The sequence below is a fragment of the Sinocyclocheilus anshuiensis genome, unplaced genomic scaffold, assembly GCF_001515605.1.
Source record: "Sinocyclocheilus anshuiensis isolate Anshui unplaced genomic scaffold, SAMN03320099.WGS_v1.1 scaffold522, whole genome shotgun sequence".
Taxonomy (NCBI): domain Eukaryota; kingdom Metazoa; phylum Chordata; class Actinopteri; order Cypriniformes; family Cyprinidae; genus Sinocyclocheilus; species Sinocyclocheilus anshuiensis.
Genome location: NW_015544185.1, coordinates 1,226,317 through 1,239,616, shown reverse-complemented (window position 1 = coordinate 1,239,616; position 13,300 = coordinate 1,226,317). Strand labels below are relative to the sequence as shown.

General features: G+C 35.7%; 1 protein-coding gene and 1 long non-coding RNA gene across 2 annotated transcripts in view; one reads left to right on the top strand and one right to left on the bottom strand.

Annotated features, from left to right (window-relative positions):
- The first annotated feature begins 153 nt into the window (after nucleotides 1-153).
- On the top strand, nucleotides 154-867 carry LOC107696466 (uncharacterized). Its single transcript, XR_001635094.1, has 3 exons — nucleotides 154-233; nucleotides 314-367; nucleotides 813-867. It is a non-coding gene; the product is annotated as an uncharacterized LOC107696466 (long non-coding RNA).
- An 813-nt stretch (nucleotides 868-1,680) lies between these two features.
- LOC107696465 (sodium-coupled neutral amino acid transporter 3-like) overlaps nucleotides 1,681-13,300 on the bottom strand; it is a 14,302-nt gene continuing 2,682 nt past the window's right edge. Inside the window, exons 3-11 of the mRNA XM_016496809.1 lie at nucleotides 9,264-9,346; nucleotides 8,743-8,801; nucleotides 7,163-7,336; nucleotides 7,000-7,079; nucleotides 6,808-6,908; nucleotides 6,180-6,304; nucleotides 4,665-4,809; nucleotides 3,795-3,898; nucleotides 1,681-2,153 (exon numbers count right to left, since the gene is read on the bottom strand). Coding sequence (XP_016352295.1) covers nucleotides 2,049-2,153; nucleotides 3,795-3,898; nucleotides 4,665-4,809; nucleotides 6,180-6,304; nucleotides 6,808-6,908; nucleotides 7,000-7,079; nucleotides 7,163-7,336; nucleotides 8,743-8,801; nucleotides 9,264-9,346 — 976 coding nt within the window. The 3' untranslated portion in view covers nucleotides 1,681-2,048. The remainder of the gene's footprint in view (nucleotides 2,154-3,794; nucleotides 3,899-4,664; nucleotides 4,810-6,179; nucleotides 6,305-6,807; nucleotides 6,909-6,999; nucleotides 7,080-7,162; nucleotides 7,337-8,742; nucleotides 8,802-9,263; nucleotides 9,347-13,300) is intronic.

Here is a 13,300-nt window from a genome sequence, read left to right as displayed (position 1 = left end):
TGTGTGTGTGTGTGTGTGTGTGTGTGTGTGTGTGTGAGAGTGTATGTGTGTGTGTGTGTGTGTGTTGTGTCTAGAGTTAAACTGCTTTCTGTAGGGATGTTAAAAAGAGTCTTTTTTTAAAGATACTACTGAGGTTTATGAACAGGAGTGCTTGAGGAAGCTGCTTTGTATCTTAACAGGGTTTAACAGGTCCAATCGGTCCCCCTGGTTCTGCGGGACCCAACGGTGAAAAGGTACCGAAGTTATCAGTTTATTATCAGTTTGTTAATGTGTTTAATGTCTAATATTAATCTCTACGCCGTACGTTCCTCAGGGAGAATCTGGACCTGCAGGACCGTCTGGAGCTGCTGGTACTCGCGGTGTTCCTGTGAGTCTCTCACTAATTATATCAGTGTTCAGAGACCTGTGTTCAGAATAGTGGCATTTATCTACTTTCTATACTTTCCACATTGAAGTCAATATATTTTTGCAACTTGCATATGTAACTCAATGCATGCAGTGATCTTCTGTTGCTCAAACTTTATACCAACCTCTGAATTTACATACGGAAAAGTTTTATCTGTCATACAGTTGTGTCATTGTGTATCTCACTTAATACACCAGACATGATATGACACACCAGATCTCTGGATCATTTAGATCTGATATATTTGTATATGCTTTATACATATGCACTTCTAGGAAAAGAGTGTGACATGAGCAACGTCTATAATCTAAACACTGTTTTAGCTGATGGCATGGCATCATTATTGCACATACAGTATAAAAATGTACTATGATATAATAAAGCTGAGGCTTTATGTTTTTGTCAGGGTGACAGAGGAGAGACTGGTCCTTTTGGTCCTGCTGGTTTTGCTGGTCCTCCTGTAAGTACAGCAATGGCAATCACTGCACCTCATCTTCACTCTCTTTATTTCTGCCCAACAGTAAAATCTCAGATGCTCTCATACGCCAAGCTCACACAATCTGATCATCAAACTACTGGAATAGCTGTTTTTAATATTATAGCAGTGCACATATGAAACCCACAAATAAAAAAGGCTTTGGCCTAGAGACTACCCAGCTAATGGTGAAACCAGTGTTTGTGCACTTATCTTTGCAGAAAATTAAATGAAGAGGTGAAAAAGATGTGAATGCTTATAATTGCTTGACCTTATTTATTTAATAAAGCAAGAACTGAGATCTCAGTGATCAGTCAAAGAGAACGCAGATGAGTTTGCTGTCTAATCATAAATGATGTAATGACATCAGCTCATTACCCAGAACAACATGCAAAATGTTTTCTGCCTCTGCACTTTGTTTGGCTGCAGCACGTGTCATATATTACACACGTTTAAAACTGTTCCTGTGACTGCACCGGTGATGACAGCGAGCTCTGACAGAGACACACTACTGCTTTATAGCATCAACTCAGCTTTGGGAAGGCTGTTTTTGTGCAGTCAAAGTCCCTCTAAAGCAGGGGTGACCAAACTCGGTCCTGGAGGGCCGGTGTCCTGCAGAGTTTAGCTCCGACCCTAGTCAAACACACGTGAAGCTGCTAATCAAGCTCTTACTAGGAATACTGCCAGTCAGCAGTCAGGTGTGTTGAGGCAAGATGGAGCTAAACTCTGCAGGACACCGGCCCTCCAGGACGGAGACCCCTCCTGCAGGACACCGGCCCTCCAGGACCGAGTTTGGAGACCCCTGCACTAACCCTTCAATAAATAAATAAAAAATTGCCCAAATTGACAAGATCAGCACTTTTACAGGTTTTAAAATATAAAAAATCAGTGTGAATTTATCAGAAATGTTTTTCAGAATAATTCAATTTTTCCCCATTATCTGATGGCAGGTTATCTGTGTAAAATGGGATGTTACGTTGGGTCTCCCTCACCTTTTCCTTGCCACAGTGGAATAGGGCATCCTCTGTGTCACAACAGGCAGAAAAATATGGATACAAATAAATCAGATCACTTTCAGTATGTTACATCACTAACCTAACATACACCACACACTCTCATACAAAGGCATGTACACAAAAACACACATTCATCTTCAGAGTTTGTCTCCTAGTGGCCACCCAGAGCACTGCTGCTGCCTGTCGTCCAATCAATGATGATGAAGCTCAAGCTCATTACCATAAACAACATGCCCAGTCCAGCAAAACAGGTAGCCTGAGAAAAAGAGAAAAACATTTTTTTTAGTCATTAATCGGATCTTTTTCTCTTTTATAAAACAACTTTCTGGCCAAATTATATGAAGTAATTAGGATTCAGACTAATTTGTGAACTGATTTAGAAAGAGTGTTTTAGAAATATTCCCAAAAAGTACAGTAACAAAGTATTTCTACTATACATCTCTGTCTTTTTTCAGGTAGGAGCGATATAAACACCATGTAAATGTCTAGACGTGATGATACAGAGCTGAAGAAAACAGCTCAAATGGGTCATATGAGAGTATAACTAGAATCAAGTGGTATAAATCTTGGATCGGTGCAGTATTAACTTAGTATCACTAATATACTATTATAGTTTTTGTTCGTATTTTAAATTAATTTTTATTTTATATTTTCTCTTTTCAATTTAATTTTAGTTAAAGTTTTCATAATTTTGTTGTAGGTTTTTATTATTTTTATTAATTTTAGTTTTTTAAAATATGTCAATATAGTTTTTATTTAATGTAAATTAGAAATGTTGCCTTAGCGAATAGCTGAAATGTTTTTTAATGGTTTTAATTTTACATAAATACATCAATTTTGCCCAAACACAGGGACATAGCCATCATTTCAGAAGTGAAGGGGACAGAAATGTCAAATATAATAATGCTTGATACTTAATTTTCTAATTGACAGGTTTTATTATTATTTTCTTATCTTATCTTTTATAATTGGCTGAGAAAACAAATACACTACTGGACAATAACCAATAATTTGTATTCTACAATATTTTTCCTTTATTTTCCTAATGACAATTTTATGATTTGTTTATATACTACAAACACTTTTTCCAATTTTATCACAGAATAAGGCAGAAGATATATTTTATAGTTTCTATAGCCAATTGTAATAAATGCCATGTCAGTTAGCACTGCATTATTCAGATGCTTTTTTTTTTACTTGGAGATGACTTGAAAAGCACACATAAACCATATATTGTCGTAATCATGTGTTTGTTGTCTTCTCGTTTCTTTTTATTCAGCTTAGCTACAGCAGAGATTGTTTTGGCTACAGCGATAGCTGGATGCCTTTATTCATATTAGGGATTTCCTGCACGTCATAAGTTATTCCTTCTTAAAAAAAAAAGAAAGTTATAACGTCTATTAGTCCATTTTGGACATTCTGCGCGAGAGAGTCCTCTGGCTTCGAGTATGAATGAAACATACACTGCATGAGAGTGTTTACACCTCGCTCCTGACCGCATCACTGTCTTTACTGGGTGTTTTTAGGGAATATTTGCAGTTATTCACATGCGATTGGATTAGCTACTCGTGTGCTGGACTGTCATGATTTGTCACGCAATGCTGACTGATAAAGAAGTGCGCACTACACCACTGACAACGCTATATGTCGGCGCGCTACCCACAAGGCTGTTTTTTTATATATATTTATTTAATTTTAGTTAACGTCCATTTTTTTTTCAAGTAACAAAATTTTATTTTTTATGGTTTTAATTTTAGTTCCAGTTTTGGTTTTAGTTAACTATAATAACCCTGGATCAGTGCAATATAAATGCATGGCGATGCTTGCCTTGAACAGTTTTCAAAAATGTACTTCACTCTCTTTCTGGGTAATCATTAATCATACAAACATAACTCACAAAGATTTTGGGGGTAGAGCGCATTGGCTCCTTATCCTTGGGAACAATACGGATGTAGAAGACAGCAGGGAAGATGAAGATAAGACAGGGAGCGGATGTTGCACCTGGAGGAGGAAGAACGGGACAAATGTAGATCAGCTAATCAGCTGAATCCAATTAAACCTGACACTGGTGACAATTAAACATGACGACAATTAAAATTCCAGCAACGTTTTCCTTGCTGATGAAAATGAGAATGGAAAAGTTAAATGAGAACCCTGTGTTGAACAAAACCAATTTTATGGTTATCACAGTAAGACTCATGGGTCAATGTCAAATGATTTCTGAAAGGAAAAATAGTTTAAAAACATTTAAAGCTAATTATAAAGTTTTCAAAATTTTCAATTTGTACAATTTTCAAATAATGTCAAAATATGTTTAATAAATATAAAAAATTTTTATTTAAAGAATTCATCTCAAAAATATATTTTTTACATCATAAATGTGGTTTTAGACTTTAAACCCCACAAAAAATACCAAAATAATTTTAGTTTAGAAACCTGAATAACAACAAAAAATTGTTTCATATGATTGATCTGTTTTGTTTTTCTCGTCATTGTGATCAAAAGGAACCCCGACACTCACCTTCTTTCCAGTAATATGAGCTAAACACAAAAATATTGATTTAACAGCACAACATTATCTGTTCAAACAAGCAACGGTGACATTTGAAGCTGCTCTCAAGGCCAGAGACAGTGTCAGTGTCCCTTACCCACACAAGTGACGCCAACGTGAGTCTGTGCTTTGGCATTTCTGACACTTGTTTGAACACAGAATTGTTTCCCGGTCTGGATTTTGAGCTCTTGGGTCAGTAATGATTGAAGGACTCACCAATGATGCCAAAGATGCCCAGGATGTTGGGAGCGAAGATGACCAGCATGTTGATGAAGGTCAGGAGGATGACGGCAATGGCGACGTGTCGGATCCAGTTGAAGGTTTTATTAGGGAACATCATCTCTTGAATGGCTCTTCGCACCTTTGAGAAAAAGTAGCAGATTGAAGCTTGAGAACATTTTTATGCCATTTTTGTTAACTGAAATTTCTTCAAGAAACTTTTGAGCCCCTTTGAGCTCTTAATGTACAGCAAACTCAATCTGTCCCCTAAAGCATGGGTGGCATCAATCGTTTTAACTGTATATATCACAATGTACTTATTTTTGTTGTATCATTCAACCCAAATGATTCATCTATTACATCAGTGCTACTTAACCTTTTTGACTCCAAGGTCCCACTACTCTACAAGACAAAAATGAAGGGCTAAGATATTGCCGTAATGACAAAGCTGCTTGTTTTCAGACTTTTTATATACAGAAACTAGGAGTGGCATTATATTAAAATAATTAAATACCATAATTCCAGACGTTTCAAGAACTTATTTACCAGTTTTCCAGCTGTTTGATTAGATTATTTTTACCCACATATAGCTATTTCTCAGCAATTTCTTTCTGACAAAATATTTTAGAGTCTGACATAATTAGAATCACTTGTTTTCATTATAGAAATTTCCATGAATTTTTAAGATTTTATTAATTTGCGTGACTTTTCCAGGTCTAGACATTAAACTTTTAAAATTCCTCATATATCCAGGTTTTCCAAGAACCCTGGTTCTTAAATAAAATTAAAAAAAATGACAAGGAGGAACAATTTACATTACGAAATATAATGTCAGCTTATCTGTATCAAGAGTTTAACAGAAATAAAGTGGCAAAAACCTTGGATCAGTGCAGTGTTATTTTAGTACCATTGAGATACTATTATAGTTTTTGTTAATATTTTGAATTAGAATTTTTTTCTATTTTCAGTTTTTAAGTTTAGTTAAAAGTTTTATTAATTTTTAACATGTCCACAGAGTTTTACTTACATTTTATTCATTTGTTTTAATTTATTTAAAACTTCAAGTTAACCTGAACGATAATGATAAATGTTGCCTTGGCAACTAGCTGACATCATTTTTATTTTATTTTTTAAATATTTAATTTTTAATATAAAAAATCAGTGTAATGTTAACACATGGCGATGCATGTTTTCAAAATGTAGGAACAATTTACATCAAGAAATATAAAATCAGTCTATATCTTGGTTTTTAGGTGCTTTATCTTATTTTAATACCTATTTTGTCTCAGTTTAGTTAAGTTATTTTAAGCCATTTTGCAGCCATGGATGCCATTCCAATCTTGGAATTATGCTGAGGCCCCCTCACATCACAAAGGCATTGCAGTTTGCAGAGGAGTCAGCGTTTTGCTTGGTGTATGATTTTTTTTAAATCACACCGTGGATATACTGTGGTAAAAATGCTCAAAACAGCACAATCTCTATGATATGAGCATATGAACATGTTAAACTCACTGGGAACAGTACGATGGGCACAGTCAGCGTGACGGCGGTGAGCACAGCCAAACGCACGCAGAGGATGAGAGTGTCGTAGGGGTCGATCCTGCTGTATGTGTGCAGAAGCTCGGCCTCAACATTAGCTGTGGCAGAATGAGAGAATTCATCTACTTAGTTTACAGCTCTTACAATACATGCTAAGCATTTCATTATGATTTAAATATTTCAGGATGATCTCATGTGAATATTGAAACATTGAAATAATAGTAATAATCTAACTTATTTTAAGCAAGTTCCCAAGGTGCTTACAAAAAAAGGGAAAATAATTAAAGCATGCATATCAAGAGAATTTAATCAAGTAAATCCTATCCCAAAAATACGGAATATGCAAACACACAGGATATGTTCTTTCTTTCAAAAACAGCTAGATGGAGCAAAATGAGTTTTAATATGCATTTATTTTTACAGTCGCTACATTTTTTAAATAATCCGTGTTGCATTGCCTACCAAAGCGGGACTGTATTTAATTTGACATGCAACATCATGCATACATAAAATTGAGTGCAAACTTGGACCAAATGCAACATCCAGTGTGCTAGTTAAGCAGAGTACTAGCAATGGGCAAATGTAAAAGTGTTAAACTTACTGTAAAATGTTAGGTATCCAAAGAGAGCAGCAAGGAAGTACATAATGTACATGATCAGAATGGAAATGTTGGAAACGTGCTGCATCTTCCTCTGAGTTGGGCTGCAGGGAGAAACACATGAGATTCCTATTCAATCTATTTGCATAAAACACAGATTACAGTCGCAGTGCTGCTTTAATGCTGTCTACTTACTTGCGCAGCTCAGTGTAGATGGGCAGGACCTCAGGGTGGCAGACGAAAGCGAAGGCCAGAATGGGGATGGTGTATGCGGTCTGTGGGACAGTGTCTTTTTTAATGCATTCAGTAAAATATGTAATTATGAAAACAAATATGTGCTATTCTTTGAGCGTATTACATGTGTGTTGATGGTGAACATCTGCGGGCTGCAGTGGGAGTCGTCCACCGTCACATGACCGTTATGGTAGCCGTGGGCGTGGTTCACCGTCACGTTTGAATGAGCGTGTGCCAGCGTGCTATTGGCCGAAAACTCCTCGAATGGGCACGGGATCTGGAACTTCTTATAGATGACCTAACAATACAGAAAGGGACAGAAGATGGAGTAAAAATGGAAAATACAGAAAATCAACAACAAATACATTTTGGCTATTTTGTTTCTCTAAGTAGTAAGTACTTGACACATAATTCAGTCAGGAACAAGAGTACTTCCTGTGTGTATTCCTCTAATTGCCATCAAACAAACTGTACTGCAAAAATGATAATAAATGAAAAAACAAACAGGTTTTTTTTACATGTTCGTATAAAGTTATGAAATTTCCAACTTGTGATCAATGTTTTGAAGCTGAAAAAAGCCATGTAGTTATTTTTTAATATTCAAGCCTCTAATGGCTACATTCTTGTCGGCTAACATGTACAAAGACATAAAGACACATAAAAATACAATGGGTTAAAAGTAATGATCCCTAACATTAGGTCAAATACCAAAAACATAAAAATTCAACCAATAACTTGAGTACGTTCTGTGTGTATTCCCTTTATTGCTGTCAAACAAACTGGACAGTAAAAAAATTACGTAACATGACATAAGTAAATACAAAACAAAACTAAGGCCATTTTTGGCATGTTTGTATATAGTTGTTATGGAATTTTGATCTTGTGATCAATGTTTTGAAGCTGAAAAAGCCATGTATTTATTGTGAGTATGTCCTGTGTGTATTCCAAACAAAGTGGATTGGGGGGGGGGGGAAGGCAAACAATAACTAAATAAAAAAATGAATGAATTAATAAATAAATAGTCCATTTTTGTTTGTTTATAGTTATGGAATTTCAATCTTGTCATCAGTGTTTTGAATTTGAAAAAAGCCATCCAGTTATTGTGTTTTTATTTCTTAATAATACAAGCTCATCTCTAATGGCTACATGTCTTGGCGGCTAAATTGTCAAAGACATATATATAATTATCTCCAACAGCAGGTCAAATAATAAAAACAGAAAAACATTATTATTCTTCAAAGGGCCAAATACTCCATGACAAACGTTACACTTGTGAAACATTATAGAGCATCATCATATTATCCCGAGAGAGTGTAACCAATTAAAATCAATTAAAAGCCTCAGTCGTCTTCTTTTGAAGTCAGTCTGAGTGAGTGTTTTATGAGTCAGCATTGCTGTGTGTAGATATGATATAATATGTACGCAGTATATTGCTTCCTCTGGGGAAAAATGTGCGGGCGAACGGTTATGTGAAGCTGTGATTCAACACACTATGTATGAGACACAGGGACAGGAAGGTGGTGAGTTTTTGATATTAATTGTAAATTTTTTGTATCAAATAAATGATTTATGAATGTTGTTTCTTTGGAATAACATGCACTGATGAATCATGCTCAATAAGACTCAATAAGTGATTTTGTTTTCATATTAACTTTAATAACATCTGTACTAATGGTAATGATGATGATGATGGCAAATACTTACTGCACTGAGGAAGAAGACCATGCAGCTGAGTGAAAAACCACTGGTATAACCAAGGTAACCTGAAAATGCAAATATAGTAAATATGTTAAGCACGTCAATATGGCGTCACGGTGCTATTGTCAATCGACATGCCGCCGCATACATGCATTCAAGCCTGAATCCCTGCAACTATAAATGCATGTGCTAAGAAAAGCGCAGTGAGTTATCACTCATCTCAGGAGCTGATCTGTGCTGACAGAGCTTACCAGACACAAATACTGACAAGGTCAACTTGATTCAATTACTATAAACACGTCAAAACAACAAAAACAGAAGTGTGTGCGGTTAAAACGGACTGTTGCTGTCAGATAAACAGGTGTGCTGAATTGGTTTAGCTTATTGCTTGATATGAGGACAGAATGTGCTTTTAAAGTGCTTGAACCGATGCTCTGTAATATGAACGGTCCATTCAACTGGGTCAAACGTACACAGAAACCCACTTTCATGAAATGAGATGACTGAAGTAGAAATGATCGACTCACCCAACTGCTTCATTAGAGCCAAAGGCAGGATGACAGAGAGAGACACAAGCACCACCAAGTAGTTTCCATTGAGATACCATTCCCTACAGAAACAGACAATTCAAGAAATGTCAAATGCCAAGCACTAGTCAAAAATACAAGATTTATCAGCAATATTTTTTTTTACATTTTTTTTTAAGTGATATCAGTTCAGATCAGTCCTTTTATGTGATTAACACAACAAATTACTGTAAAACATCAAGCTAGGGCATAACACTGTAAATAGTTTGTCACCATTATGGTGATTAATGTGCACTTTGGTTGTGAACTCAGACCTTATTTACTTTTAATACTTTACATGTTCTCCCAGAAGTATAAAAATGTGTTATATAAAAGATAAAATGACTCTTTGTCTGATCATTACTTGCAATCTCCACTATATGTGGCAATAATATGTGGAAATAATGTAATATTTTATACTTATTTGCTCATCATAAGTAAAAAACAAAAAACATCTGATATACTGCCGTTCAAAAGTACCGTAGTAAACAATTTTTTGAATTAATACTTTTATTCAGCAAAGATGCTTTAAATTGATCAAAAGTGACAGTAAAGACATGTGTAATGTTACAAAACATTCTATTTTAAATAGCTGTTGTTCTTTTGAACATGCATCTTTGTTACTGCATCATTGATAATAATCAGAAAGGCTTCTTGAGCAGCAAATCAGCATATTAGAATGCTAATAATACATGTTAATAAATGTTGAATAAGAAAATCAGCATATCAGAATGATTTCTGAAGGATCATGTGACACTGAAGAATGGAGTAATGATGCTGAAAATGCAGCTTTGGTCACAGGAATAAATTACATTTTAAATTATATAAAATTAAAACAAACGGTCATTTTAAAATGTAATATTTTTCACAATATTACTGTTTTTACTGTATTACAAATAAATGCAGCTTTGGTGAGCATAAGTGGCTTTTTTTTAAAACATTTAAAAAATTTACCAACCCCAAACTTTTGAACGGTAGCTAGCATACATGCATATCCAGATATGGTTATTATATTTGCTTAAATTTTAGTAAGAGTAAATGAAGCATGAACTAAAAGGGCAACAAAATAAACCAGTAAATAGTAAAAATACAACCACATTTATTGATAACTTTCAGTGCCTATTTTAAAGTCAATCTGTCTTCCGGTCTCCTTTTCTGTTACTCAGCCACACAAGTGAAGATGCTTTTAGTTTGTCACACAGGCAGTGGAAAACACCTACACTATTCCGGAATCAACCTGTCTAACTCGGATTCCAGCCTGAGTCTGAGTCTGCGATTCTCGTGATTTACGAGACAATATGTTGTGTTTGCTGTGGCCGCTAGCGACACACACCATCTAATATAGCCCAGAGCTGACTGCAACATGGCGCAGTTCCTGCTCCTGCACTCAAGTAACTACACACTGTGAACACGAGGACACACACACACACACACACACACACAGACTTTTGAACGGTAGCTAGCATACATGCATATCCAGATATGGTTATTATATTTGCTTAAATTTTAGTAAGAGTAAATGAAGCATGAACTAAAAGGGCAACAAAATAAACCAGTAAATAGTAAAAATACAACCACATTTATTGATAACTTTCAGTGCCTATTTTAAAGTCAATCTGTCTTCCGGTCTCCTTTTCTGTTACTCAGCCACACAAGTGAAGATGCTTTTAGTTTGTCACACAGGCAGTGGAAAACACCTACACTATTCCGGAATCAACCTGTCTAACTCGGATTCCAGCCTGAGTCTGAGTCTGCGATTCTCGTGATTTACGAGACAATATGTTGTGTTTGCTGTGGCCGCTAGCGACACACACCATCTAATATAGCCCAGAGCTGACTGCAACATGGCGCAGTTCCTGCTCCTGCACTCAAGTAACTACACACTGTGAACACGAGGACACACACACACACACACACAGAGTCACAAGGTGCTACGCAGTGTGTAGGTCCAGGCCTGGTTTGAGACTCCTCTATTTTCAGACCCTCTCCGCACCTCCCTGCTTGTATTCAGACACTGATGGCGTGCCGGCGTCAGGCCCTCTCAGACTATAAGTAGACTACTACATGTGGGAATGAAACATCATACATTATATATGCTATCGTTGGGGGCATAAACATTCCTCAGCAAAAGACCATTAATATCTCTGATTTTACATGCCGACTTCTGCATAGCAACATTCAAACACTGAAATATTAATGTTAAACTACCCATTTATGCAGTATACTGTAAATGTATTTTCCAATAAACTGGTACGGGAAATGCAAATTTATATTATTTATATTAAATTATATTATATTTACATTACAGCATTAGGGATTAAAGTGTTTTATGGGCAGTTGCTCATCCACATCAGACTTTAGCTTTTTAAACCCTAACATTTGATCTGGGTTAGGAACCAATGGCTGAGAAAGGAGTTGGACTGTTTGTAGGAGCCACAAAAAAAGGGAGAGAGAGAGAGAGAGAGGGAGGGAGGGAGGGAGGGAGGGATGGATGGAGGGATAGATACTGTAAGACATAAGAGCACATCTAATTTAAATGTTTGAATGTGAATGTTTTATGTGAATTTATTATTATAATTATTTTTTTTAATAAAACTTCAAAAAACTTTCAAAAGTTAAAATAAAGCTGAATAAAAATTTTACCTGAATTAAAAAAAAAAACAGTTAGCCTTGGCAACTAACTGAACTAAGTAAAAGAAAAACTTAAAAATATAAATAAATAAATAAAATTGATAAAAACAAAAATGACAAAAGCACATTACATATTACATATAACTTAAACTAAAATGAAAACTGATATTATACAAATAAAAGCTAATTAAAAATATTAAGAAATACTACATTAGTATATAAATAATAATAAAATAAATCAAATGTATGGTGATTGCCTATGCAAGATCATATCTAATATTTTTATTATAGCATAAAGAGCTGACCATGTAAAATCTTGCCAAACAAAACAATATTAGAATTGTAATCCGGCATTAACCCTCTACCGCATGGTGTGGCCATATGGCAACATGCTAAGTTAAGCCATTCTTAGAAAAGAAAAAGAGTCAAATATTTTTTTCTATAGGTCTATCATAATGCGTGCGGTAGACGGTTAAATGTGTGAAAATTAAAGTGTGTGTTTGTTTGTGTGTGTGTGTGTGTGTGAGAGAGAGAGAGAGAGAGAGAAGAACTTGTGAGCAAGGATGATGATGGAGTTAGTGCGAGAGAAGGTGAGAGCGAGTATCTAGGGGTTCTGTATACCTGGCTGGTTTCTGTGTCTCTCAGTAACGAACCAACTCTAACAAGAGACAGAACCAGCTCAATTATTAAAGAGTGAGAAAGAAAGGGAGGGGAGAAAAAACAAAGGAGAGAAGAGAAGCAGCGGTAGACTGAGAAACACATATACATCACATAAACAACAGCCTATGCATGCTGTGAGATACACAGATAGCACATTGCATACACGACTAAAGCTCATACCGGTTGCATCTTTACATTTTCCAGTTTTAAAACTCATCCATTAGGAGCTTTCATGGAAGCCTACGGTTTTGAATGAATTATATATAATTTACTGAATTGTTATTGTGAGAAAAATAAAGCAACGCATGCATTTTTACATTCATGATATTGTTGCCATAGACTGAGAGTATGATACAGTATGTTGCACATACTGTATATGCATTTGTATGCATTCTTTCCTGACATATGTCGTTCTCTCTCTCTCTTTCTCTATTCTTCCTTTCTCTCTCTCTCTGGCTCTTCCTTTCTCTCTTTCAGGTAACAAACTGCCTGGCTAAAGATTGCCATGGAAACATGCAGTTTGAGAGTGAGATAAGAAATGATTGAGAGAATCAATGTCTAGGTAAGTGTGGTTACTGATTTAACACGGCTTTTTGTACATGTTCATGTGCTTTCATTAAGAAAAGTGAATAAGGCATGTTCGAGACCTGAGCCAATCAAGTTTTTCTTTACGGTCGTGTCCCTTTTGGCATGATTTTAAAGGGGGG